The sequence below is a fragment of the Oncorhynchus mykiss genome, chromosome 10 (genome assembly GCF_057628025.1).
Source record: "Oncorhynchus mykiss isolate SJ-2025 chromosome 10, ASM5762802v1, whole genome shotgun sequence".
NCBI lineage: Eukaryota > Metazoa > Chordata > Actinopteri > Salmoniformes > Salmonidae > Oncorhynchus > Oncorhynchus mykiss.
In genome coordinates this window covers 51,233,990-51,259,669 of record NC_143031.1, presented here as the reverse complement: position 1 = coordinate 51,259,669, position 25,680 = coordinate 51,233,990, and the positions used below count along the sequence as shown (strand labels likewise).

General features: G+C 41.1%; 1 protein-coding gene across 3 annotated transcripts in view; it reads right to left on the bottom strand.

Moving 5' to 3' along the window:
• Positions 1 to 6,671: 6,671 nt before the first annotated feature.
• Positions 6,672 to 25,680, bottom strand: part of LOC110534229 (LHFPL tetraspan subfamily member 6 protein) — a 67,671-nt gene continuing 48,662 nt past the window's right edge. For all 3 annotated transcript variants that reach the window (XM_090187025.1, XM_021618957.3, XM_036933329.2), the window contains 2 exons: positions 8,242 to 8,340; positions 6,672 to 7,583 (listed from right to left, as the gene is read on the bottom strand). In XM_090187025.1, the coding sequence (XP_090043151.1) occupies positions 7,465 to 7,583; positions 8,242 to 8,340 (218 nt within the window). In that variant the 3' untranslated portion in view covers positions 6,672 to 7,464. The remainder of the gene's footprint in view (positions 7,584 to 8,241; positions 8,341 to 25,680) is intronic.

The window sequence follows — 25,680 nt, the reverse complement described above, 5'->3', positions numbered from 1 at the left end:
TAGACCAAAAAGCTCTATTTTTGTCTCATCAGACCACATGACCTTCACCCATTCCTCCTCTGGATCATTGTAAAGGCCGTTGTTGGTGGAAGAAGGTGAGAACCAAGGTGCAGCGTGGTATGTGTCCATATTTATTAGAATGAACACGGAAATAACCAAAATAACAAAGAGAAACGACCGAAAACCGTTCTGGCTGGTGCAGACACACAACAGATAACAGAAAATAATCACCCACGAAACACAATAGAAAACAGGCTACCTAAATATGGTTCTCAATCAGGGACAACGATTGACAGCTGCCTCTGATTGAGAACCATACCAGGCCAAACACAGAAATAGCAAATCATAGATAAACTAATATAGACAACCCACCCAACTCACGCCCTGACCATACTAAAACAAAGACATACTAAAAGAACTAAGGTCAGAATGTGGCAAACTTCAGACGGGCCTGGACATGCGCTGGCTTGAGCAGGGGGACCTTGCGTGCGCTGCAGGATTTTAATCCATGACGGTGTAGTGTGTTACTAATGGTTTTCTTTGAGACTGTGGTCCCAGCTCTCTTCAGGTCATTGACCTGGTCCTGCCGTGTAGTTCTGGGCTGATCCCTCACCTTCCTCATGATCATTGATGCACCACGAGGTGAGATCTTGCATGGAGCCCCAGACTGAGGGTGATTGACCGTCATCTTGAACTTCTTCCATTTTCTAATAATTGTGCCAACAGTTGTTGCCTTCTCACCAAGCTGCTTGCCTATTGTCCTGTAGCCCATCCCAGCCTTGTGCAGGTCTACAATTTAACCCTCATGTCCTTACACAGCTGTCTGGTCTTGGCCATTGTGGAGAGGTTGGAGTCTGTTTGATTGAGTGTGTGGACAGGTGTCTTTTATACAGATAACGAGTTCAAACAGGTGCAGTTAATACAGGTAATGAGTGGAGAACAGGAGGGCTTCTTAAAGAAAAACTAACAGGTCTGTGAGAGCCGGAATTCTTACTGGTTGGTAGGTGATCAAATACTTACAGTATGTCATGCAATAAAATGCAAAATAATTACTTAAAAATCATACAATGTGATTTTCTGTATTTTTGTTTTAGATTCAGTCTCTCACAGATTAAGTGTACCTATGATTTCAAAAAATACAGACCTCAACATGCTTTGTAAGTAGGAAAACCTGCAAAATCGGGAGTGTATCAAATACTTGTTCTCCCCACTGTAAGTAGAGCCCTGTATTCTGGATGATCATGTCACATGACCTGGATTGTATACTTTATTTAAATGTCCTGAAAACATGATTTTAAATACACTACCGGTCAAAAGTTTTAGAACGTCTACTCATTCAAGGGTTGTTCTTTGTTTTTTTTGTTTTTTTACATTTTCTACATTGTAGAATAATAGTAAAAATAATATAATAAAACTATGAAATAACACATATGGAATCATGTAGTAACCACAAAAGTGTTAAACAACTCAAAGTATATTTTAGATTCTTCAAATAGCCACCCTTTTCCTTGATGACAGCTTTAAACACTCAGCTTTGCAGACCAGAGGATGGCCTTTAAACAGGTGAAAACAGATCTGATATGGTGGGTGATTGAGTTAGTTCTGCATTTCCCTGCTATACTGGAGATCAAGCACAAGTTTGACTCACCAGATGAAGCATCAGCCTTCATCCAGAGATGCATCACCAGGGAGGACTGTTGAATCCAGAATTCAGTTTGAATCAGGACCATCAAGGACTGTCAAATAAGTTATTTATTTTAGCCATTGCTATGATTATTTCTTACCATGTTGGTTTAGAATGTAGGTAGAGTTATTGGGCTACTGGAACCAGTTGGATTTGTGGAGGGGGGTCTAATATTCAGAAATGAAAATTAGACCAAAACTTAAAGCAATTGTCGGAGGATGGTGCTGGGCCATCTGTCTTATAAAGACATTTTGATGAAGAGGCTTTAAGCTTTATTTTGGTGTGTTGCACTTGTGATTTTATGAAAGTTAAATATTTCTAATAATTTAATTTGAATTTCACGCTCTGCAATTTCACCGGATGTTGTCGAAATAACGTATAGCCGTAACATTAAGAAAACATTTAATAAAAAACCAAAGAAATTAAAGACATTAAAGACATTCAAAGAATGTTCTAACAATGTTAGTTAAAACCTCTTTGGGCTAGGGGGCAGTATTTTTACGTCCGGACAAAAAGCGTGCCCAAAGTAGACTGCCTGTTACTCAGGCCCAGAAGCTAGGATATGCATATAATTAGATATGGATAGAATCTGGCTAGAAAACACTCTAAAGTAAAACTGTTAAGATAATGTCTGTGAGTGCAACAGAATTGATATGGCATGCGAAACCCCGAGGACAAACCATCCAAAAAAAAACAATTTCAGCCTACCACTGTTTCCAATGGCTTTCATGTTTATTATGAGGCGAAGTCCTCTCAGATTGCAGTTCCTAGGGCTTCCACTAGATGTAAACAGTCTTTAGAAAGAGTTTCAGGCTGGTTTTTGGAAAAATTAGCTAGAAGTTGTAGTTTTTCTAAGTGGCTCCCATTTTGGCTTTTGTGTTTCCATGCGCGTGGATGAAGCATGTTCTTTGTTATTTATCTCCGTTAATGAACCTACTATTCTCCGTCTTAATTTTTATAGTTTATTTATGTATTAAGGTTCCTGAGGTTTGATTCTAAATGTTGTTTGACTTGTTTGGATAAATAAATTGGTAATGTTTGGGATTAATTTTGTATGCATTTTGAAGGAGGGAAACCGGTGGATTATTGACTGAAGTGCGCCAGCTAAACTGAGTTTTTATGGATATAAAGAAGGACTTTATCAAACAAAAGGACCATTTGTGATGTAACTGGGACCTTTTGGAGTGCCAACAGAAGAAGATCTTCAAAGGTAAGGCATTTATTATATTGCTATTTCTGAATTTCGTGGCGCACCTGCCTGGTTGAAATATGTTTTTCATGCTTTCGTATGCGGGGCGCTGTCCTCAGATAATTGCATGGTGTGCTTTTGCCGTAAAGCCTTTTTGAAAGAAGTTAAGCTTTGAAAGAAGTTAAGCTTTATTTTGATGTACAGTGCCTTGCGAAAGTATTCGGCCCCCTTGAACTTTGCGACCTTTTGCCACATTTCAGGCTTCAAACATAAAGATATAAAACTGTATTTTTTTGTGAAGAATCAACAACAAGTGGGACATGATTATGAAATGGAACGACATTTATTGGATATTTCAAACTTTTTTAACAAATCCAAAACTGAAAAATTGGGCGTGCAAAATTATTCAGCCCCCTTAAGTTAATACTTTGTAGCGCCACCTTTTGCTGCGATTACAGCTGTAAGTCGCTTGGGGTATGTCTCTATCAGTTTTGCACATCGAGAGACTGAAATTTTTTCCCATTCCTCCTTGCAAAACAGCTTGAGCTCAGTGAGGTTGGATGGAGAGCATTTGTCAACAGCAGTTTTTAGTTCTTTCCACAGATTCTCGATTGGATTCAGGTCTGGACTTTGACTTGGCCATTCTAACACCTGGATATGTTTATTTTTGAACCATTCCATTGTAGATTTTGCTTTATGTTTTGGATCATTGTCTTGTTGGAAGACAAATCTCCGTCCCAGTCTCAGGTCTTTTGCAGACTCCATCAGGTTTTCTTCCAGAATGGTCCTGTATTTGGCTCCATCCATCTTCCCATCAATATTAACCATCTTCCCTGTCCCTGCTGAAGAAAAGCAGGCCCAAACCATGATGCTGCCACCACCATGTTTAACAGTGGGGATGGTGTGCTCAGGGTGATGAGCTGTGTTGCTTTTGCGCCAAACATAACGTCTTGCATTGTTGCCAAAAAGTTCAATTTTGGTTTCATCTGACCAGAGCACCTTCTTCCACATGTTTGGTGTGTCTCCCAGGTGGCTTGTGGCAAACTTTAAACAACACTTTTTATGGATATCTTTAAGAAATTCTTCTTGCCACTCTTCCATAAAGGCCAGATTTGTGCAATATACGACTGATTGTTGTCCTATGGACAGAGTCTCCCACCTCAGCTGTAGATCTCTGCAGTTCATCCAGAGTGATCATGGGCCTCTTGGCTGCGTCTCTGATCAGTCTTCTCCTTGTATGAGCTGAAAGTTTAGAGGGACGGCCAGGTCTTGGTAGATTTGCAGTGGTCTGATACTCCTTCCATTTCAATATTAGCGCTTGCACAGTGCTCCTTGGGATGTTTAAAGCTTGGGAAATCTTTTTGTATCCAAATCCGGCTTTAAACTTCTTCAGAACAGTATCTCGGACCTGCCTGGTGTGTTCCTTGTTCTTCATGATGCCCTCTGCGCTTTTAACGGACCTCTGAGACTATCACAGTGCAGTTGCATTTATACGGAGACTTGATTACACACAGGTGGATTGTATTTATCATCATTAGTCATTTAGGTCAACATTGGATCATTCAGAGATCCTCACTGAACTTCTGGAGAGAGTTTGCTGCACTGAAAGTAAAGGGGCTGAATAATTTTGCACGCCCAATTTTTCAGTTTTTGATTTGTTAAAAAAGTTTGAAATATCCAATAAATGTCGTTCCACTTCATGATTGTGTCCCACTTGTTGTTGATTCTTCACAAAAAAATACAGTTTTATATCTTTATGTTTGAAGCCTGAAATGTGGCAAAAGGTCGCAAAGTTCAAGGGGGCCGAATACTTTCGCAAGGCACTGTATAACACTTGTATTTTCATGAATGTTAAATATTTATATTTCTGTAATTTGAAGAAAGCCTGCGCTAGAAAGGTTAAAAAACAAGGCATGTTGGCTCTATACTGATTCCCATGGATAGAGAACTGAAGACCTTGGATTCAAATCTTACTAATTGGTTTAAATCTCACTGATGTTGTGCCACAATATATAAATATATTTTTGCATGATTAATGCCTAAGGAAATTAGTTTCCATGTGTCCTATTTCTGCTTGGTGTTCAAAACAGTTCAACTAAGCTAGCAATGTTGTTGAAACATGTTCTCAAAACGTTATTTATCTACCTTCATATATTCTATCATTTCCGTTCTGAGAATGTTTATAAAATCTTCCAGGAAAACTTTCAGGGAACCATAGTAAAATGTTCTCAGAACCTCCCTGCAGCCTACAAATAAATGAACATTCCCAGAACAGGCAGAATTTTTACCGCCGTTCTCAGAACGTTTTACCCGTCAGGTAACTCATGGCTTCGTTCCCAGAACCAATGGGAAACTAAAAACGTATGTTCCCACAACTTCAAAGGAGCCAAATGTGCTAGCTGGGCTGCCATGTCACCTTTCTCTTCCTCTCACTGCCTGGAAAATCTCCTCCTTCCCTTAACGCAGCATGTTGACCATGTTGTTCCAGCATGGTCGGAATCTCCTGTAGGTAAGGGTATCATGTCCTTGTTTTCTGCCTTCTCAGGACCACCCAAGATTTTAATATTATCTCTGTTATCCAAATGATACATTTGTGCATTTCCTTCTGGATTTCTTCTATCTGGTCTTTCACTGTGATGGCGACATTTTCCAATGTTGCTATATGGTCCTTTGCTTCGTCTGCTCAGTGTATACATTTTCCCCTCGTTTTCTCCATCGTGGTCTTAATTTCTGATTATTCTTATTTTGCAGGGACACACAAATTGCTCCGATTTCTGAGGCAAGAATGCTCATTGTGGGCTCGCCAGTGGCAGTATCTGGCTTGGCTGGCCTATCTGGCCTGTGAGAAGCGTTCATTTTCTTGCTAAACTTGGGTGGTTGTGTCAGCAGTGAATCCTTTGCGCACTTTGATTTACGGCTATCCCGGATACATTTATTTTGTTGTTGTAACAAAGCTGCCTCTCGCTTGCATGAGAATAATTATGCGCCAAAATTGCTAAATATCATTGTCAAAATCTATTTAGTGTCGAGTTCCCCAGAGGTCCTCAACTACAAAGCCACCCTCATCGAGAGCACACGTGCCCTACCTCTTTCTCAACCTCTACTTTCTGTTTCTGAAAGTGAGCTTTGAAAGTAATCACTGTCCACCAAAAGGCTGAGGGAGATTCACAAAACACATGACCAATTAACAAAATTACCTTTTGAAGTGAAAAATAAGACATTGAGAGACTTATTGAACTGACCGTGTGTTATTTTGATTTTCTATAGCCTTTAGCTGCAGGCTGTGTGTGTCCTTCAATTAAGTGGTGTGTTTACTAAAGGTCTGGCAGTGGACCAATGACATCACACTCTCTAGACAACAGTTTGGTGATATAGAACACTTTTAAATCCATCTGTGAAAATCACTTAACCCCCAATTTACTGTTGACTTTTCACTAAATAGCCAGGTGTATTGCAAATAGCATGAGCAGTGGTTTGTGGGACTAGTGAAGAGGTGTGTGTTAACCCTTACTAATGATTTACCTCCAGCAGCATCTGTTGAATGGTCCATTCACCTCTCTTCCTGCTGTTCATAGTAAAGCCTAAACTCCCAACAGAGCTCATAACCGCCACTGAATGTTGTCAGAGCTGGCCGTCGTCAATAAAGACAAACATGACAGATAATTTTAACCAGGATTAACCGAGCATATGAATCACCATAATCACCAACATCGCTGTTACAATTTTAAGAAAGAGTAATAGGCTCATGCCAAGTGATTCAATTCAGATTAAATGGCGCTACAGTGTAACTACAACTTCTCCACTGCTGAACGTTTTATTTGTTCATTAAGACTTCAAAGTAACAATATTTATTTACAATGTATTTACAAAACCAAGTCAAATTAGACATAGTGTATCATACAAAAAGGTGCAAATATGTTATTATAATACAATAAACGTAATACACAAAAACATACATCATTCATATTTGACAGATGTACATGGTTAGGGACTTCAATAGTCCCTGTTTATAGATATACTGTAAATAGACATGAAAACAGTTACAAATTATTGCAAGTTACCAGTAAAGGTTTATATATTTAAGGCAACACTAAGCCAACACATAACATATTCATTAAATACAGGATATAAAATACTCACAATAACAAAGTAACATCAAAAGTAGAGTAATTTCTCTTTACCACAGGATTGTGCCATTACTTCAGTTACGATGAAGAGTTATAGTACAGGGACTGGAACACGACAGACTAGAGGGGGAATAGAGGAGCAACCAAACAAAACATGGAAAATAGAGATGGAAACACATGTTGTTGCTCTTGCTGTCAATGACAACCAAGTATGTAGACTCCACTCTTTGAAGTGCTCTGCAGAACGATGGAGTGTCTCATTACATGTGTTGTGTATTGCTTTCTACTGCAGCATCAAATACAGCACAAGGTGGTCTGCTCATTTACTTTTCACTTGTGACAGAGTGCATAGCTAGCCTACAGACTCTGTCCCCCTGATATTCTCCCTTGCTCTGAGTCTCAAATGTTTGGTGATGACAAGTGTTGTTTCAAGTTGTCATCATGGCCGTCCTGCCTTGATGCCATCAGTACGGGTACTGCTTCCGTCTCTTCCCAGCAAAGCAGGCCATCCAGGTACATAACATCATGGCTGCTGCTGCCCCTGCTCCTGTGCAGTAGAACGCCCAGCCAATCTCACAAGAACCTGGATACAGACAGACAGACACAGACAGGAGACACAAACAGTGAATTAAAATCAGAGCTAGGCCTCCCGGGTGGCGCAGTGGTTAAGGGCGCTGTACTGCAGCGCCAGCTGGGCCATCAGAGTCGCGCCCAGGCTCTGTCGTAACCGGCCGCGACCGGGAGGTCCGTGGGGCGACGCACAATTGGCCTAGCGTCGTCCGGGTTAGGGAGGGCTTGGTCGGTAGGGATGTCCTTGTCTCATCGCGCACCAGCAACTCCTGCGGCGGGCCGGGCGCAGTGCGCGCTAACCAAGGTTACCAGGTGCACGGTGTAGCCTCCGACACATTGGTGCGGCTGGCTTCCGGGTTGGATGCGCGCTGTGTTAAGAAGCAGTGCGGCTGGTTGGGTTGTGTATCGGAGGACGCATGACATTCAACCTTCGTCTCTCCCGAGCCCGTACGGGAGTTGTAGCGATGAGACAGGATAGTAGCTACTACAACAATTGGATACCACGAAATTGGGGAGAAAAAGGGGTAAAAATTCAAAAAAATAAAAAAATAAAATCAGAGCTAACATAATATGAGCTGTGATCAAATTGAATGACTTGTTGATTATCAACATGTGACTTGAATATGATGATGTTGTGTGGATGTGACTGTGTGTAGATGTTTGACCCGTACCAAGCTCAAACTGGTTGGATCTGTTGCTGCATGTCTGTCGGACTTCCTCACTGTCCCAGCCTAGAGGGTAAAGTGCACACCCCGACCCAATCAGCAACGCTGTACAGAGGGAGAGAGAGAGAGAGCATGTGCTAAGCTATGTCATAACAAACCCATCATACAGTGAATAGTGCAGCTTGCATTATTCAAAACCACTTAAGTTAAAAAGATAACACGTTCCACTATGTCACATGATTTCCTGAGATGGCATCATCAAGAGCCAACGAACACTTCCCAACATATTAATGTGGGCAGTGAAGGCAACAGTTTTACTCTAGCATTTTGGATTTGAGATCAAATGTGTTATATGAGGAAGCAGTACAGAATGTCACCTTTTATTTGAGGGCATTTTCATACATATCTGTTTTACTATCTACAAATGAATGCATTTTATTTATCTAGTCCCCACATTTGAAGGTGTCATAAGGATTTGGACTAATTCACTTATAGTATTACATTTAGCATTTGGTCCCATATTCTAAGCACGCAATGACTACATCAAGCTTGTGACTCGACAAACTTGTTGAATGCATTTGCAGTTTATTTTGGTTGTGTTTCAGATTACGTTTTTCCCAACAGCAATGAATGGTAAATAATGTACTGTCTAAGGCACTGCATCGCAGTGTTACGGCGTCACTACAGCCTGGGGTTCGATCCCTGTGTCACAACCGGCCGTGACTGCGAGTACCATAGGACGGCGCACAATTGGACCAGCGTCGTCCGAGTTTTCAGAGGGTTTGGCAGGTCATGTTTCAGAGGACGCATGACTCGACTTTCACCTCTCTCAAGCTTGATTGGGGAGTTGTAGCAATGAGACAAGATCGTAATTGGATATTACAAAATTGGGGAGAAAAAGAGGGTAAAAAAATAATGTAGTGTCATTTTGGAATTTACTATAGACGCAACAATATGTTTTGATTGGCCAATGCATCTTAACTATAGTGAGTTTTTCCCCTTCCTCTTTTTCTGTCAATACTCTTTCAAAAAGGGGGTTCGAAATATTAGCACTATGCCATAAGTGAGACCTCAGGAGACATTTAAGAAATGACACTCGAATCACGGGAAAGGATAAAATATGCCTTCCGTTTGAATATCAGAGAAAGTTGTTGTTGATGTAATGAAAACAAATCTTTTCTCTGCTGTCTTTCCATAAAAAATATATATAAAAGCTTAATTAAATGGGGAAAGGCAAATGCTAATTATATTTTGCTGGAGGAGAAGCAAAAAAGATGGACACAATTAGGTTTATAGATCATACAATCTCAGTTAACGTGAGAATGTAGAATGTCTAGATTGTCTATGTTGAGGAATGTGACATCGTTCTCTTGTCTAGACTAATTGGCACTGTTAGCAACCAGTAGCTAGCGGCACAAGTTATGAGCTCACTAGCTAACTACATAATGTTATATTCTGACATCATTGACGCTAAATATATTTTGTTAAATTGTTAGCAATATTCACAATTGAATTCAAATCAGAATGCTTCAATTTAATATATTTCTGTTAGCTTATGTTGTAGCTAGGTAGCTAGCTAACTGTTGTTAGCTAGAAGGCTCCAGAGTTGAATGACCCTTCTCAGCGACCAACAACTAGCTAGTAACATTATAGCCATAGCTACCTCTCCGACCGGTGATGGCCACAGAGGAGGAATGCCTCTGCTGTCAGGAGTGTGTACAAGGGCAGGGACTGCCAACAGAAATTGAGGAGCGTGCATGCCTCCTCGCCCACCCCAGCATTGGACCCCACACTGACAGAGGCATACTTTCCACCTTCCACATGCTGAAGTGAGCAGCCCAGACCAGAGGGAGCGTGAGGACAGATGTCCAAGTTCCTTTGCTGCGCATAAGTTAGCTAATGTTAGCTAGAACCTGTCTAGCTAACTAGCATTAGTAACTTATCACTCCCTGATCGGTTTCATCTGTCTTTGTGATTGTTTCCACTCCCCTCCAGGTGTCGTCCATCTTCCCCATGATCCCTTATGTATTTATACCTGTGTTCTCTGTTTGTCTGTTGCCAGTTCATTTTGTTCCTCAAACCTACCAGCATTTCCCCCTTGCTCCTGCCTTGTCTATTTTCCTGTTTTTGTCCTTTCTGCCTGCCCTAACCCTGAGTGTCCTGCTTGCTGTGTCCTGCCTGCTGTCCTGTACCTTTGCCCTCTACTCTGGATTACCGACATCTGCCTGCCCTGACCCTGCCTGCCATCTGTTACCATTGCCCCACTACTCTGGATTACCGACCTCTGCCCTGACCTTGCCTGCCATCCTGTATGTTTGCCTGTCCGTGTTCGAATGAATACACTTTTGTTACTTTGACATTGTCTGCACCTGGGTCTTACCTTCAAACGTGATAGTAACTAGCTGGCAGTGGCCAGCTAACTAGCCACGGTAGCTAGCTAGACTGGTTCTACCTAGCTAGCTGACTTGCATCACCAGGTCACGTTAACGTTACATTAATTAATTTCCATACGAGTAGCTAGCTACATTGTGAAAAAGTAATGAAACAATTTAGCTAGCTACCAAACAAACTTTCCCATACTGATGTACTCACCTTTCTGAAAAGCCCATGGTTTTGTATAAAGACACGTTTTGGGTGGAGGATGTAGCATAACTGGAAGGAATGTCACTTTTTATTTTCACCCATTCAAACCTACCCATTCATTTTAGAAAATCCCCCAGCCCCACATATTACAGTTATCAATGGCAATGATGGTATCGTGAGAGACAGTATCTGTTACCATGTGAGTGACATGAATGTCTTGCTATCTATGGTGCCAGACAGATATTTGTTTAATTCTTTGTAGACAATTGTGCCTGCCTACTGGTGCCTGGAGTGGGCCATGCAAGTATTTTAATTTAATTTTACCTTTATTTAACTAGGCAAGTCAGTTAAGAACAAATTCTTATTTTCAATGACGGCCTAGGAACAGTGGGTTAACTGCCTGTTCAGGGGCAGAACGACAGACCTTGTCAGCTTGGGGATTTGAACTTGCAACCTTTCGGTTACTAGCCCAACACTCTAACCACTAGGCTACCCTGCCGCCCCGAGTATAGCGGCTGGGGCCAGACAACCAAGTGGTGTTGTTTTGTCAGCTGCACCAGGAGCAAATTCCCCTCTCCTGATGGGCACTACGTGGGGTCCCTGGAGGTTGAGGAGTCACAAGATATATAATATATTAAATGTTTAATTAAACAAAAGTATAAAAACAGGCCAACTGCACGTCCTTGTCATTATTAGATTCTGAATGGACACAGGTAGAGGACAAGAGAAACCAAGTTGAATCTGTCTAACAGGACCTCAAATAGGTACATTTAGGTTCTTGGCCCCTACGAAGACCATGTAATTACCCAAGTGACAGTTCCAACCAATACGATCAGACCCTTTTTTCCAATTTTTGCCTAAAATGACACCCAAATCTAACTGCCTGTAGCTCAGGACCTGAAACAAGGATATGCATATTATTGATACCATTTTAAAGGAAAAACATTGAAGTTTGTGGTTAATGTAGGAGAATATAACACATTCGATCTGGTAAAATATAATACAAAGAAATAAACATGCTTATTCTGTTTTTAACATTTTTTATCATCTTAGAAATGCAAGAGAAAGGCCATAATATACAGGATCAATATCATGCCAAATGTATTCGCAAATGTAAATCACCAATCCACAAATGTAAATCACTTTCCACAAATGTAAATCATTTTCCACAAATGTAAATCGCCATCCACAAATGAAGTTCACTATCCACAAACACATTTTGATTTGAATTTGTAAATCGAGGGCCTTAAGTAAAATGACTGCCATAAAGATATGCACATAGGAGAGATATGCACAAACATGACAGATATGGCAAACCTGCAACTCCATATTTGGAAGAGTTGAGGTCACCAGACTTTTGTCAGGGATTCGACGACAAGAAAAAGACGAAGTTCTCATACGTAGAAAAAGGTTCTCATGGTAGAAAGCGATTTGTAGTCGTAGAAAACAGTTATCACGCGTATAAAAAAGTTAGCACGCATAGAAAGCGATTTGTGGTCGTAGAAAAGTTGATTCCATTGATGCTGTTGACCAGGATCACTGGTTGGTGCAGAGAAAAGGGGGTGAGTGTAACCGGTGTGAAATGGCTAGTTAGTTAGCGGTGCGCGCTAATAGCGTTTCAATGAAGTAGGTGTTTTCCTTGCCCTGCAAGGGCTGTGGATTTTGTTGCACAATGGGTAACGATGCTTTGAGGGTGACTTGTCTGTGTGTAGAGGGTCCCTGGTTCAAGCCCAGGTTGGGGCGAGCAGAGAAACTGAAGCAATACTGTTACAAAGTCTGAACCCATGTCCTACCCCTCTACCTTTTGCATGCCTCTCCTGGGCAAATGGTTAGAGACCTCAGGAATACTTATGTCTCCTTAATGCTCATTTTCTGTGCAACATGAGACAGCGGATCGATTATAATCACTTACAATGTATGATTTATCCTCCACATTTAGTGGTGCTATCACACTGGCCAGCTAATTCAACTATTTGGGTGATGAACGGGTGTACACCGCAATAGTGTTGCAAATATAGAGTAATCTAGGGCTAGGGTTTTGATTATTTATGTTGGACATAGTATGGGTACATACAGTGCCTTGCGAAAGTATTCGGCCCCCTTGAACTTTGCGACCTTTTGCCACATTTCAGGCTTCAAACATAAAGATATAAAACTGTATTTTTTTGTGAAGAATCAACAACAAGTGGGACACGATCATGAAGTGGAACGACATTTATTGGATATTTCAAACTTTTTTAACAAATCAAAAACTGAAAAATTGGGCGTGCAAAATTATTCAGCCCCCTTAAGTTAATACTTTGTAGCGCCACCTTTTGCTGCGATTACAGCTGTAAGTCGCTTGGGGTATGTCTCTATCAGTTTTGCACATCGAGAGACTGAAATTTTTTCCCATTCCTCCTTGCAAAACAGCTCGAGCTCAGTGAGGTTGGATAGAGAGCATTTGTGAACAGCAGTTTTCAGTTCTTTCCACAGATTCTCGATTGGATTCAGGTCTGGACTTTGACTTGGCCATTCTAACACCTGGATATGTTTATTTTTGAACCATTCCATTGTAGATTTTGCTTTATGTTTTGGATCATTGTCTTGTTGGAAGACAAATCTCCGTCCCAGTCTCAGGTCTTTTGCAGACTCCATCAGGTTTTCTTCCAGAATGGTCCTGTATTTGGCTCCATCCATCTTCCCATCAATATTAACCATCTTCCCTGTCCCTGCTGAAGAAAAGCAGGCCCAAACCATGATGCTGCCACCACCATGTTTAACAGTGGGGATGGTGTGCTCAGGGTGATGAGCTGTGTTGCTTTTGCGCCAAACATAACGTCTTGCATTGTTGCCAAAAAGTTCAATTTTGGTTTCATCTGACCAGAGCACCTTCTTCCACATGTTTGGTGTGTCTCCCAGGTGGCTTGTGGCAAACTTTAAACGACACTTTTTATGGATATCTTTAAGAAATGGCTTTCTTCTTGCCACTCCTCTATAAAGGCCAGATTTGTGCAATATACGACTGATTGTTGTCCTATGGACAGAGTCTCCCACCTCAGCTGTAGATCTCTGCAGTTCATCCAGAGTGATCATGGGCCTCTTGGCTGCATCTCTGATCAGTCTTCTCCTTGTATGAGCTGAAAGTTTAGAGGGACGGCCAGGTCTTGGTAGATTTGCAGTGGTCTGATACTCCTTCCATTTCAATATTATCGCTTGCACAGTGCTCCTTGGGATGTTTAAAGCTTGGGAAATCTTTTTGTATCCAAATCCGGCTTTAAACTTCTTCACAACAATATCTAGGACCTGCCTGGTGTGTTCCTTGTTCTTCATGATGCTCTCTGCGCTTTTAACGGACCTCTGAGACTATCACAGTGCAGGTGCATTTATACGGAGACTTGATTACACACAGGTGGATTGTATTTATCATCATTAGTCATTTAGGTCAACATTGGATCATTCAGAGATCCTCACTGAACTTCTGGAGAGAGTTTGCTGCACTGAAAGTAAAGGGGCTGAATAATTTTGCACGCCCAATTTTTCAGTTTTTGATTTGTTAAAAAAGTTTGAAATATCCAATAAATGTCGTTCCACTTCATGATTGTGTCTCACTTGTTGTTGATTCTTCACAAAAAAATACAGTTTTATATCTTTATGTTTGAAGGCTGAAATGTGGCAAAAGGTTGCAAAGTTCAAGGGGGCCGAATACTTTCGCAAGGCACTGTATATGGTTAACATATTATGGTTACAATACTATAATTTATGCAGCCTTGAAAAGGAAGGCATCAAAATGGTCGAACGAGAGGCTACCAGCAGTTTATAAAAATCGCTTTCTATGGGTACAAACCTTTTTTCTATGACTACCGTGAGAACTTGTTATCTATGTGTGAGAACTTCTAATCTTTTTCTTGTCATTATATCCCTGACAAAAGTCCGGTGACCTAAGCGATTCCAAATATGGAGTTGCAGGTTTGCATTATCTGTCATGTTTTCGCATGTCTCTCCTATGTGCAAATCTTTATGGCAGTCATTTTACTTAAGGCCCTCGATTTACAAATACAAATCAAAAGGTGTTTGTTTGTAGATAGTGAATTGCACGGGGCGGCAGGTAGCCTAGTGGTTTGTGCGTTGGACTAGTAACCAACTAGTGCCTATTTTAATGCTAGCTTGCTAATACAGTGGATATTCGTTAAATCCCTCATGTGGTTAGTGAAGTCCAATTTGGATATATTTGGCTGTTTTCGCTGAATAACATTTAGAAGTGTCCCTTTTCAGGTTTAGAAGAAGTGACTGCTAAATGCTAACTCCCGTTTGTTGTTGTTTTCCAGGTTACATTTTTGGATGACCACCAGGACCTCAGCTGCAATTTCGTCTGCTGTTTCTCCATTCAATTCAACAAAATCAAGCAGTTTTGTTTCCACAGATGTGCTGCCATCATATATCTTACAATATCGGACTACTATTGGCAGCAGCGTTATATGTCCATGATTGGACGCATCATTGGACAGGGACACAAATTCAACCTGGTCTAGGTCCTGTGTTGCCCATGTTACTAACATGTTACTCACTATGGCGTCACATTTTGTCCTAGCACATGTAAACTTTGGCTCATAAAGCTTCCGTGTCAGTTGTGCTGTGCAGTCCATAGATCTGTAACTATGATTGTGTCGCATAGTGTGGCATGCAAAGACACCCTCCTGCACAGCTAAACCATATTCTTCTTGGGAAGGCTCTACCTTCTTGAAGAATGTGGTGACAGAGGACATACCAACACGGGCAATCAGAGAGGCTTTATGCTTTTTCGTCTGCTGATGTTCTACCACTGCCATTCTTCCCCGGCTGCCAATTGAAAGAGAGGACGCAGTGAACCATTTTATCATCTTGACCTGAGCATATTAAATGGAAATTCTCTCATCATGTTTATCATAATAAGTGCATTTTTGTTTCTTGGAAATAGTCATTGTATCTCCTCTGTCTGCTCTTCTTCACTCTCCTTGTGCCACTCTTAATTACTCTCTTAACTTTTTATTTTCCTCCAATCTCTCTCCTCTTTTCTTCACCTGTCTTCCTTTCCTTATCTTCACCTTTCCACCTCACTCTTCTACACTCTCCTTGCTTCTCTCTTTTTTACTCCCTTCATTTTTCCTTCTCCTTCCTCTCCAATCTGTATTAATACATAAAATACGTTGGTTATCTAATAGTATGCTAACAGATTCCCATTGCTTGCATGTTTGGAAAAATAAATTGGCAGGCTCTGTAACCATATCTTTACCTTTCCTCATATGTTTCCTTCACTCTTCTTTTCTATCCAGTCTTCCTCCTCTCCTTCCTCTCCACTGCTAATGCTATCCATGAACATTTCTAAATAGATTTTCGCAAAACCATTAAAATTGTAATCTACAAAAATATTCTCTGAATAAATTGTGCATTCATTTTAATATAATCATATTTTCAAAATAGCCCGTCCACTGCATGTTTAAATGTGAACGTTTTTTTTGACCTAGCTACCATAAACAGTAGCTAGCTAGCTAACTTAGTCTACATAGCTAACGTTAGGTTATGCTAGCTATTTAAAACCTTATAGAGCAGATAATCTATCTATATAATAAGTTGTGACATTATAACATCACTAGCTAGTATCTCAAACGATTGTAATTTACCTGGCTTGAAAATACGTTTGTGGTGATGTTGTGGATTCACTTTATACTTGCCAGCTTCTGGCTGAGTTTTCCACAGCAGTTTTCTCTAAAACTATCGCGAGCAAGTAGTTAGTAGAAGAAGAAGAGTGAATGAAGCTGCTATAGAGAGCAGCCCCCTCTGTTGGCCTAAACAAGCACAACACGATTGAGACATCAACCCGTAGGCTCTGCTGCCCGGTCTTTCTTGCCAAGTAAAATATTTCACTTTGCGGTCTGTTTTTAACGCACAGTTAAAAACGGGGACATTTCCGGGGACAGCTCCAGCCGAGGACAGGCTGAAACGGAAACGGGGACATCTGGTCACCCTAATGTACTCTTCCTTGGCAAATAAAGGTGTGGTTCAGGTATGAATCTCTGTGAGACATTCTTTTTCAGTCATATCCAATACCAGGTGTATCAAACTCCATTATTTAATTAAGAACTAATTCTAATTTACAAGGACAGCCTACTCCTTCTTCCCCATTGGAGGATTGAAACCCTGTCTCCTGCGTGCCTGCAATATGGAAGACCATCAAATGCTTCTCAAAGATGCCCTCTGGTGGTCAAACTAGCAATAACTTGCATTAACAAAAAAAATGTCTGACAAATAGATAACGTGCCACAGAATGCTGCAGCAGCCCACAAGGTGTGCCGCAACTTTTAAAGGAGGATCCACTGTATGACTTTCTGTGTGACACAGTCCCTTCAGAAAGTACACTTGACTTTTTCAACATTTTGTTGTGATATAGTAATTTCTTGTCAACGATCTACACAAAAAAAAAGTTATGTCAAAGTGGAAGAGAAATTCTAACATTCATGAAAAATAAAACATCTCTTGATTACTTAAGTATTCAACCCCCTGAGTTAATACACGTTAGACTCACCTTTGGTAGTGATTACAGTTGTAAGTCTTTCTGAGTAAGTCTGTAAGAGCTTTGCACACCTGGATTGTATAATAATTGTCAAATTGGTTGTTGATCATTGCTAGACAGACATTTAAGTTTTGCCATAGATTTCAAAGCAGATTTAATTCATTCACAGTCTTGGTAAGGAACTCCAGTGTAGATATGTCCTTGTGTTTTAGGTTATTGTACTGTTGAAAGGTGAAATCATCTCCCAGTGTCTAGTGGAAAGCATTTAGAATTTTGCCTGTGCTTAGCTCCATTCCATTTATTTTTTATCCTGGAAAACTACTCAGTCCTTAACGATTACAAGCATACCCATAACATGATGCAGCCATCCCTATGCTTGAAAATTGTGTGAGTTGTACTCAGTAATGTGTTGTATTAGGTTTTGCTACACACAACACTTTGTATTCAGGACAAAATGTTAATTCTTTGCCACATTGTATGCAGTATTACTTTTGTGCCTTGTTGCCAACCGGATGCATGTTTTGGAATATTTTTGTTCTGTACAAGCTTCTTTCTTTTCACTCTATCAATTAGGTTATTATTTTGAAATAACTACAATCTTGTTAATCCATCCTCAGTTTTCTCCTATCACAGTTGTTGAACTCTGTAACTGTTTTAAAGTCACCATTGGCCTCATGGTGAAATCCATGAGCGGTTTTCTTCCCCTCTGGCAACTGAGTTAGGAAGGACACCTGTATCTTTGTAGTGACTGGATTTATTGATACACTATCCAAAATGTAATTAATAACTTCACCATGCTCAAAGGGATATCCAATGTCTGTTTTTTTTGTTTTTTTAAACCATCTACAAATAGGTGTCCTTCTTTGCGAGGCATCGGAAAACGTCCCTGGTCTTTGTGGTTGAATCTGTTTGAAATTCACTGCTCAACTTTACAGATAACTGTATGTGTGAGGTACAGAAATGAGGTAGTTATTTGAAAATTATGTCAAGCACTATTATTGCACACAGAGTCAGTCCATGCTACTTATGTGACTTGTTACGCAAATTGTTACTCCTGAACGTATTTAGGCTTGCCATAACAAAGGGGTTGACTACTTATTGACTCAAGACATTTCAGCTTTTCATTTTTAAATCATTTGTTAATTTTTTTTTTTTTATCCATTTTAAATTCAGGCTGTAACACAACAAAATGTGGAAATAAGTCCAGGGATGTGGATACTTTCTGAAGGCACTGAACTGTGCATGATCCTGCCAGCTGTAGCTTATTGCTTTACCACATGAAAGGTGTCAGGATTGTTTTTGTGAAATGCTATAGCTACTTCACCACTGTATCTCACTTTATGTGCAGCAAATGTCCCTCTGACTGTGTATTTTTTTTAACAGTGATGGTAGTAGCTAAACCAGACTGAAAGTGTTGATTTGGAGGTGTGATGTTGTGAGGATGTGGGTGAGATGATAGTGCAACTGGAGTGTGGCAGGAGGACTTGGGGCTGTGTCCCAAATAGCACCCTATTCCTCATGTAGTGCACTACTTTTGATCAGGGCCCATAGTACTCTGGCTTAAAAGTATTGCACCCTATAGAGAATAGGGTGCCATTTGGGAGGCACACAGACACTGGGGTCTGGGTTTATAGCCTGGAGTCAAACACAGAAACACCACAGATAGTCTGCATGGTGATATGCTGTTTGTCTTTGACTGTCTGTCTGTTACTTTCGGGAGGTTGTAAGAAGTTACAGATGAAAGCATGAATGCAGTGCCACCAGTAGTAGGCTATATCTAACAAAGCATATCGTCATGGGAATGGCTTTTATTCAGAATATTCTGAAACCCTGACATGAAAAGAAGAAGAATTTATGTTTTACTCTTATTGAAAAGCAAATTCATTGGGAGCTTAGGGAGAGGTATTTTATTTAAGAGCCCTCTGAAGAACTTTTCGAATAAAACTCAGCCAGCTGACACAAGTTGAAACCACTCACATGCATAGATAGATACATTGCAATGTCTTGTATTCAAATCATCCTCTTAGTTTGCTGCCACCCCCGGCCCACTATATCATTGTCTTTCTCTAAGCCCCTTTTGTCTGTATGCATCAAATCCTTTCTATAGACATTCCACACATGCCAAAGTGTGTCCCTCCATTTCTTATGAATACAACCCTAGAAAATCCAGCTCTTTACAATTGAATCTCAAATCATTCAAGGCATTTTCATCTGGGTTAAAAGGCTTTGTGAAATGTCCACAGGCAGTATATGAGAGCAGGAGAGAGTAGTAGGAGAGAAATGCCTGTCTGGGAATAAACCACACCCTGAACATGACCTATAGGTCATTATGCCCTGTGGGATGCCATAAAGGAACAAGGTGATACAATAGAGAGGTAGGGTCCGTCTGTGAACGTCATCAGATAATACAGATAACAAAACCAAAGTGGGAAAAACAAAGAGGGCGAAAAAAGAAGAAAATAGAACAGATAACAATCACAGAATATTAAAAGGGACACTTCATTATTTTAATTAATCAAACATTTTCTTAGGACCTTTTCTTATCTTTTGGACACTTGTAGATACTGGTATAGTGCTTGAGATGATAGAAAGTTAAAAAGTGGTGGTGTCCCTTTAAATGGTTTCTGCATAGTGTGAAGGTTTAGGGAAAAGTGAGTCACGTCCAGTCTAATTAACATTATACTGACTTTTGAATGATTTGGTAAATATTTATCTACAGCATCCTACTAATCAGCACCCTACTCCTTGTAGTGGAGTCATTATCTGTGCACCCCTTAGAATAGTCTTGCCTTGTTAAATAAAAGGTGGGGTGGGGGGGGGGGGGGGGGGGGAGTATTGGAAGGAGAACTGCCTGATGACCCACTAGAACAGCTGCCCTCTCTGCAGTGAGTGTATTCAAAAATCAAGCCGTTTTTGTGTCCCAGAGAGAGTTCCTACCGACAGCTCTCTGATCTCACTACAGAACAGGTGGCATGCTGTCGGGCAGCCCTCTGTCGGAGTCGCTCGACAGCACAACCAAACCTTAAAACTGTTCACTGAACTTGACGTTTCTACAGAAACAGGTGGTGCACCGCACCGTTAAGAGGTTCTGCTGTCAAAGACTAGCTTGACAGGACCTTAAAAACGGTTCAATCAACACAAGAGCCCGAAACAACACCGAGACAGCTGGAATGACAACTGTGTGCCGTTTAAAACACTACCGTAGACCACCGACTCCACCTGATACTTGCAGAGTATTCCGCACAAGACCTTCAGGTCATCACTAGAGAATCCCGTCTCTCAATACTTTAAAGAAACAATGCAGGACATTTCTGTGTGAATGCTAGGACTATGTACTTTCAATCAATCTGTCACATTTATTTATAAAGCCCTTTTTACATTAGAATATGTCACAAAGTGCTATACAGAAACTCAGCCTAAAACCCCAAACAGCAAGTACACGTAAAATCAAATCAAATGTTATGTCACATGCATCGAATACAAGTGAAATGTGAAATGTTTACTAGCAAGCCCTTAACCAACAATGCAGTTTAAGAAATAGATTTAATTAAATGTTTACTAAATAAACAAAAGTCAAAAAGTAACACAAGTAATGTACATAACAATAACGAGGCTATATGCAGGGGGTTACGGTACTGAGTCAATGTGCGGGGGTACAGGTTAATCGAGGTAATTTGTAAAGTGATTATCCATAGATAATAAACAGCGAGTGGGGGGAGGGTGTCAATGTAAATAGTCCGGGTGGCCATTTTATTCGATTAGTTGTGGCTTGGGGGTAGAAGCTGTTAAGGAGCCTTTTGGTCCTAGACTTGGGGTTCCGGTACCACTTGCCATGCGGTAGCAGAGAGAACATTCTATGACTTGGGTGACGGGAGTCTGACAATTGTTTGGGCCTTCCTCTGACACCACCTAGTATATAGGTCCTGGATGTCAGGAAGCTTGGCCCCAGTGATGTACTGGGCCGTACGCACTACCCTCTGTAGCGCTTTACGGTCAGATGCCGAGCAGTTGCCATACCATGCGGTAATGCAACCTGTCAGGATGCTTTCAATGGTGCAGCTGTAGAACTTTTTGAGGATCTGGGATCCATACCAAATTTTTTCAGTCTCCTCTTCACAACTGTCTTGGTGTGTTTGGACCATGATAGTTTGTTGGTGATATGGATAAGGAACTTGAAACTCTTGACCCGCTCCACGGGTCATGGTCCGGGGGCCAAACACGCCCGTCAATGTTAATGGGGGCCTGTTTGGCTCTCCTTTTCTTATAGTTCACAATCAGCTCCTTTGTCTTGCTCACATGTAGAAGCAGATGTAGAAGCATCTTTCACACCGCCCTCCTCTCGTAAAACTCACCCAAACAGGCCTACTCCACTCACAAGACTAATTGTATGCATAGTATGCAGTGAGCAATGCAGAGTGGGGAAAGATCATTATTTTTTACTCAATACAGCTATACACTGTACAACTTGAACTATTAACAACTTGACACAAGCTAAGGATATAACAATAATATTTTCACCCAGCATGAACTCTGACTCAACTTTCTACATTCTTCTTTAGCCCTCTCAAAGATAAGGGAATGATACAGTGTTTGCATTAAGCAAAGCAATGTGAACGATAATAACAAACCAAGGATATGCCTTTGAGAGCATGTGGGGAAGAACAATGAGGAAATTAGCTAGAGGGATAAGGATAATAATAGTTGGACTAACAAACCGTGATTATGGTAAGACTTTTCCACCCTTAGTGTGCTACATCGCTGCAAAAGTAATTTCCCACAACCAATCTATCGTTGTCTGATTAATTTTTGAAGACTTCATCTTTGAAGACTTTCTAAAATACTAATTAAAGGTCAATTGTCATTGTCTATTGGCATTGCCTGCAGCAACAAGTGTATTATAGTGTTTCCCACGACCTTCTTTTCACTCTAGGAGAAGAGACCATGGGGAGACATGGAATGAGGTTGGGCCAAGGGCTGGAAAGTAAGGGAAGGAAAACACAACCCCTACAATTCTGTCTGGGGAAAAATAGTTTAGCTGAACATCAAAAGCAAAATGGATTCTAAACTCAGCAAAAAAAGAAACTGCCCTGTCTTTCAAAGATAATTCATAAAAATCCAAATAACTTCACAGAAATTCATTGTAAAGGATTAAAACATTGTTTCCCATGCTTGTTCAAAGAACCATAAACAATTAATGAACATGTACCTGTGGAACGGTCGTTAAAACACTAACAGCTTACAGACGGTAGGCAATTAAGGTTACATTTATGAAAACGTAGGACATTACAGACACCATTCTACTGACTCTGAAAAACACCAAAAGAAAGATGCCCAGGGTCCCTGCTCATCTGCGTGAACGTGCCTTGGGAATGCAGATGTGGCCGGGGCAATAAATTGCAATGTCCGTACTGTGAGATGCCTAAGACAGCGCTACAGGGAGACAGGAGGGAGAGCTGATCGTCCTCGCAGTGGCAGACCATGCGTAACAAAACCTGCACAGGATCAGGACATCAAAACATCACACCTGCGGGACAGGTAGAGGATGGCAACAACAACTGCCCGAGTTACACCAGGAACGCACAATCCCTCCATCAGTGCTCAGACTGTCCGAAATAGGCTGAGAAAGGCTGGACTGTTGTAAGGCAGGTCCTCACCAGACATCACTGGCAACAACATCACCTATGGGCACAAACCCAGACAGGACCAAACCAAGACAGGACTGGCTGGACCAGACAGGACTGGCAAAAAGTGCTCTTCACTGACGAGTCGTGGTTTTGTCTCAACAGGGGTGATGGTCGGATTCGCGTTTATCATCGAAGGAATGAGCTTTACACCGAGGCCTGTACTCTGGAGCAGAATCGATTTGGTGGTGGAGGGTCCGTCATGATCTGGGGCGGTGTGTCACAGCATCATCGGACTGAGCTTGTTGTCATTGCAGGCAATCTCAACGCTGTTCATTACAGGCAAGACATCCTCCTCCCTCATGTGGTACCCTTCCTGCAGGCTCATCCTGACATGACCCTCCAGAATGACAATGCCACCATCCATACTGTTTGTTCTGTGCGTGATTTCCTGAAAGACAGGAATGTCAGTGTTCTGCCATGGCCAGGGAAGAGCCCGGATCTCAATCCCATTGAGCACGTCTGGGACCTTTTGGATCGGAGGGTGAGGGCTTGGGCCATTCCCCCCCAGAAATGTCCGGGAACTAGCAAGTGCCTTGGTGGAAGAGTGGGGTAACATCTGACAGCAAGAACTGGTAAATCTGGTGCAGTCCATGAGGAGGAGATGCACTGCAGTACTTAATGCAGCTTGGGGCCACACCAGATACTGACTATTACTTTTGATTTTGAACCCCCAGTGTTCAGGGACACATTATTCAATTTCTGTTAGTCACATGTCAGTGGAACTTGTTCAGTTTATGTCTCAGTTGTAGAATCTTGTTATGTTCATACAAATATTTACGCGTTAAGTTCTGAAGTTTATTCCATGTGTAACTCTGTGTTGCTATCTGTTCACACTGCTATACTTTATCTTGTCCAGGCCGCGTTTGATGAAAATAAATACAGTTGACAGTGAGAGGACGTTTCTAATGGTTGGAAAAGGATAGTGCTCCAAATTTGGTCGGAAATAATCTTCAAAGGAGAACCCTTTTCATTATTTCCTCGACCTGATATGAATAATGCCAAATGCATACAAAATCCTCAACTTTACTTGCAATTTATCAGGCTGTAGCAGATAAGATCTGTCAGGTATGCCAGTGCCAATGGAACCACTTTGAAGATTTTGCTTCCCTGAAATAGATCATGCAGCTGCTTAAGCGAATCTTGACAAAATTATTACAGAACAAGTGCACAATATTGCTCACACAGAACCCCGAGGGCCCCTAACGGCACTACTGTAGTTACGCTATAACATTTCTCTGACAGCCATCTGCTTACTGTATGAATCAGCTTAAATAAAGAACTGATATGCCGTCATAGCTGCTCTGATGTTGCCCTTTTATGAAGCTGCCAAGTGCTATTTTTAGATACAGGAAGAGGACCTTGTCTTAATGGAATAAGATACAAAGTGACATTATTCGTGTATTTTAACTGCTTAGCAACTCCCTTTGGGGATCCCAATTCCAGCTTGTTTTGATTAGTGACATTCTATACATTCAGCAGAACTGAGGTGACTTTCACAATAACAACACAATCGTGTTCTCTCCGAATTCACAATAACAACATGTTGTTAATGCAGCCCACTTCAGATGGCTCACCTACGATAACCTTAGTGTTTGTGCTAACTGAACTGCCCAACAGGGCATGAAGTCATTACAATTTGGAGGGCACAGAGGAGCTGTAGCAACCTTTCACTGTTACCCAACCTTAACCTCATGCTAACCTGGAACAGTCAAAACAGCTAACTTCCTACCTTGCTATTGTCTCAGAACCTGGTGACCTCACCCCATTGAGAGAGGGAGGGGGGGGGGGGGGGGTGAGGGAGGGAGATCTATTGTCAGCCGCAAAAACATAATTTGTTCCAGTCACAGAGCAGAACACACACCCTATAGATTAGAAAGGTGAGGCCTCAACTCCACACCTGCTTGCTCACGTCACAACAGAAATGTCTTTCTGCTGAAAAGGTCAAGTGTTGAATTCTAGTGCCACTGACCTACAATTCCTTGTCTTTGTTATGTTGAAGTGATTGTTTTACCCATTTCTATAGTGGAGTGAATTTTTTATTTATTTTATTTCATCAGGTAGGCTAGTTGAGAACAAGTTCTCATTTACAACTGCGGCCTGGACAAGATAAAGTATAGCAGTGTGAACAGATAGCAACACAGAGTTACACATGGAATAAACAATAAACAAGTCAATAACACAGTAGACATTTTTTTTATAATCTTTTTTTTTTTTAAAGAGTCTATATACAGTGCCTTGCGAAAGTATTCGGCCCCCTTGAACTTTGCGACCTTTTGCCACATTTCAGGCTTCAAACATAAAGATATACAACTGTATTTTTTTGTGAAGAATTAACAACAAGTGGGACACAATCATGAAGTGGAACGACATTTATTGGATATTTCAAACTTTTTTAACAAATCAAAAACTGAAAAATTGGGCGTGCAAAATTATTCAGCCCCCTTAAGTTAATACTTTGTAGCGTTACCTTTTGCTGCGATTACAGCTGTAAGTCGCTTGGGGTATGTCTCTATCAGTTTTGCACATCGAGAGACTGAATTTTTTTCCCATTCCTCCTTGCAAAACAGCTCGAGCTCAGTGAGGTTGGATGGAGAGCATTTGTGAACAGCGGTTTTCAGTTCTTTCCACAGATTCTCGATTGGATTCAGG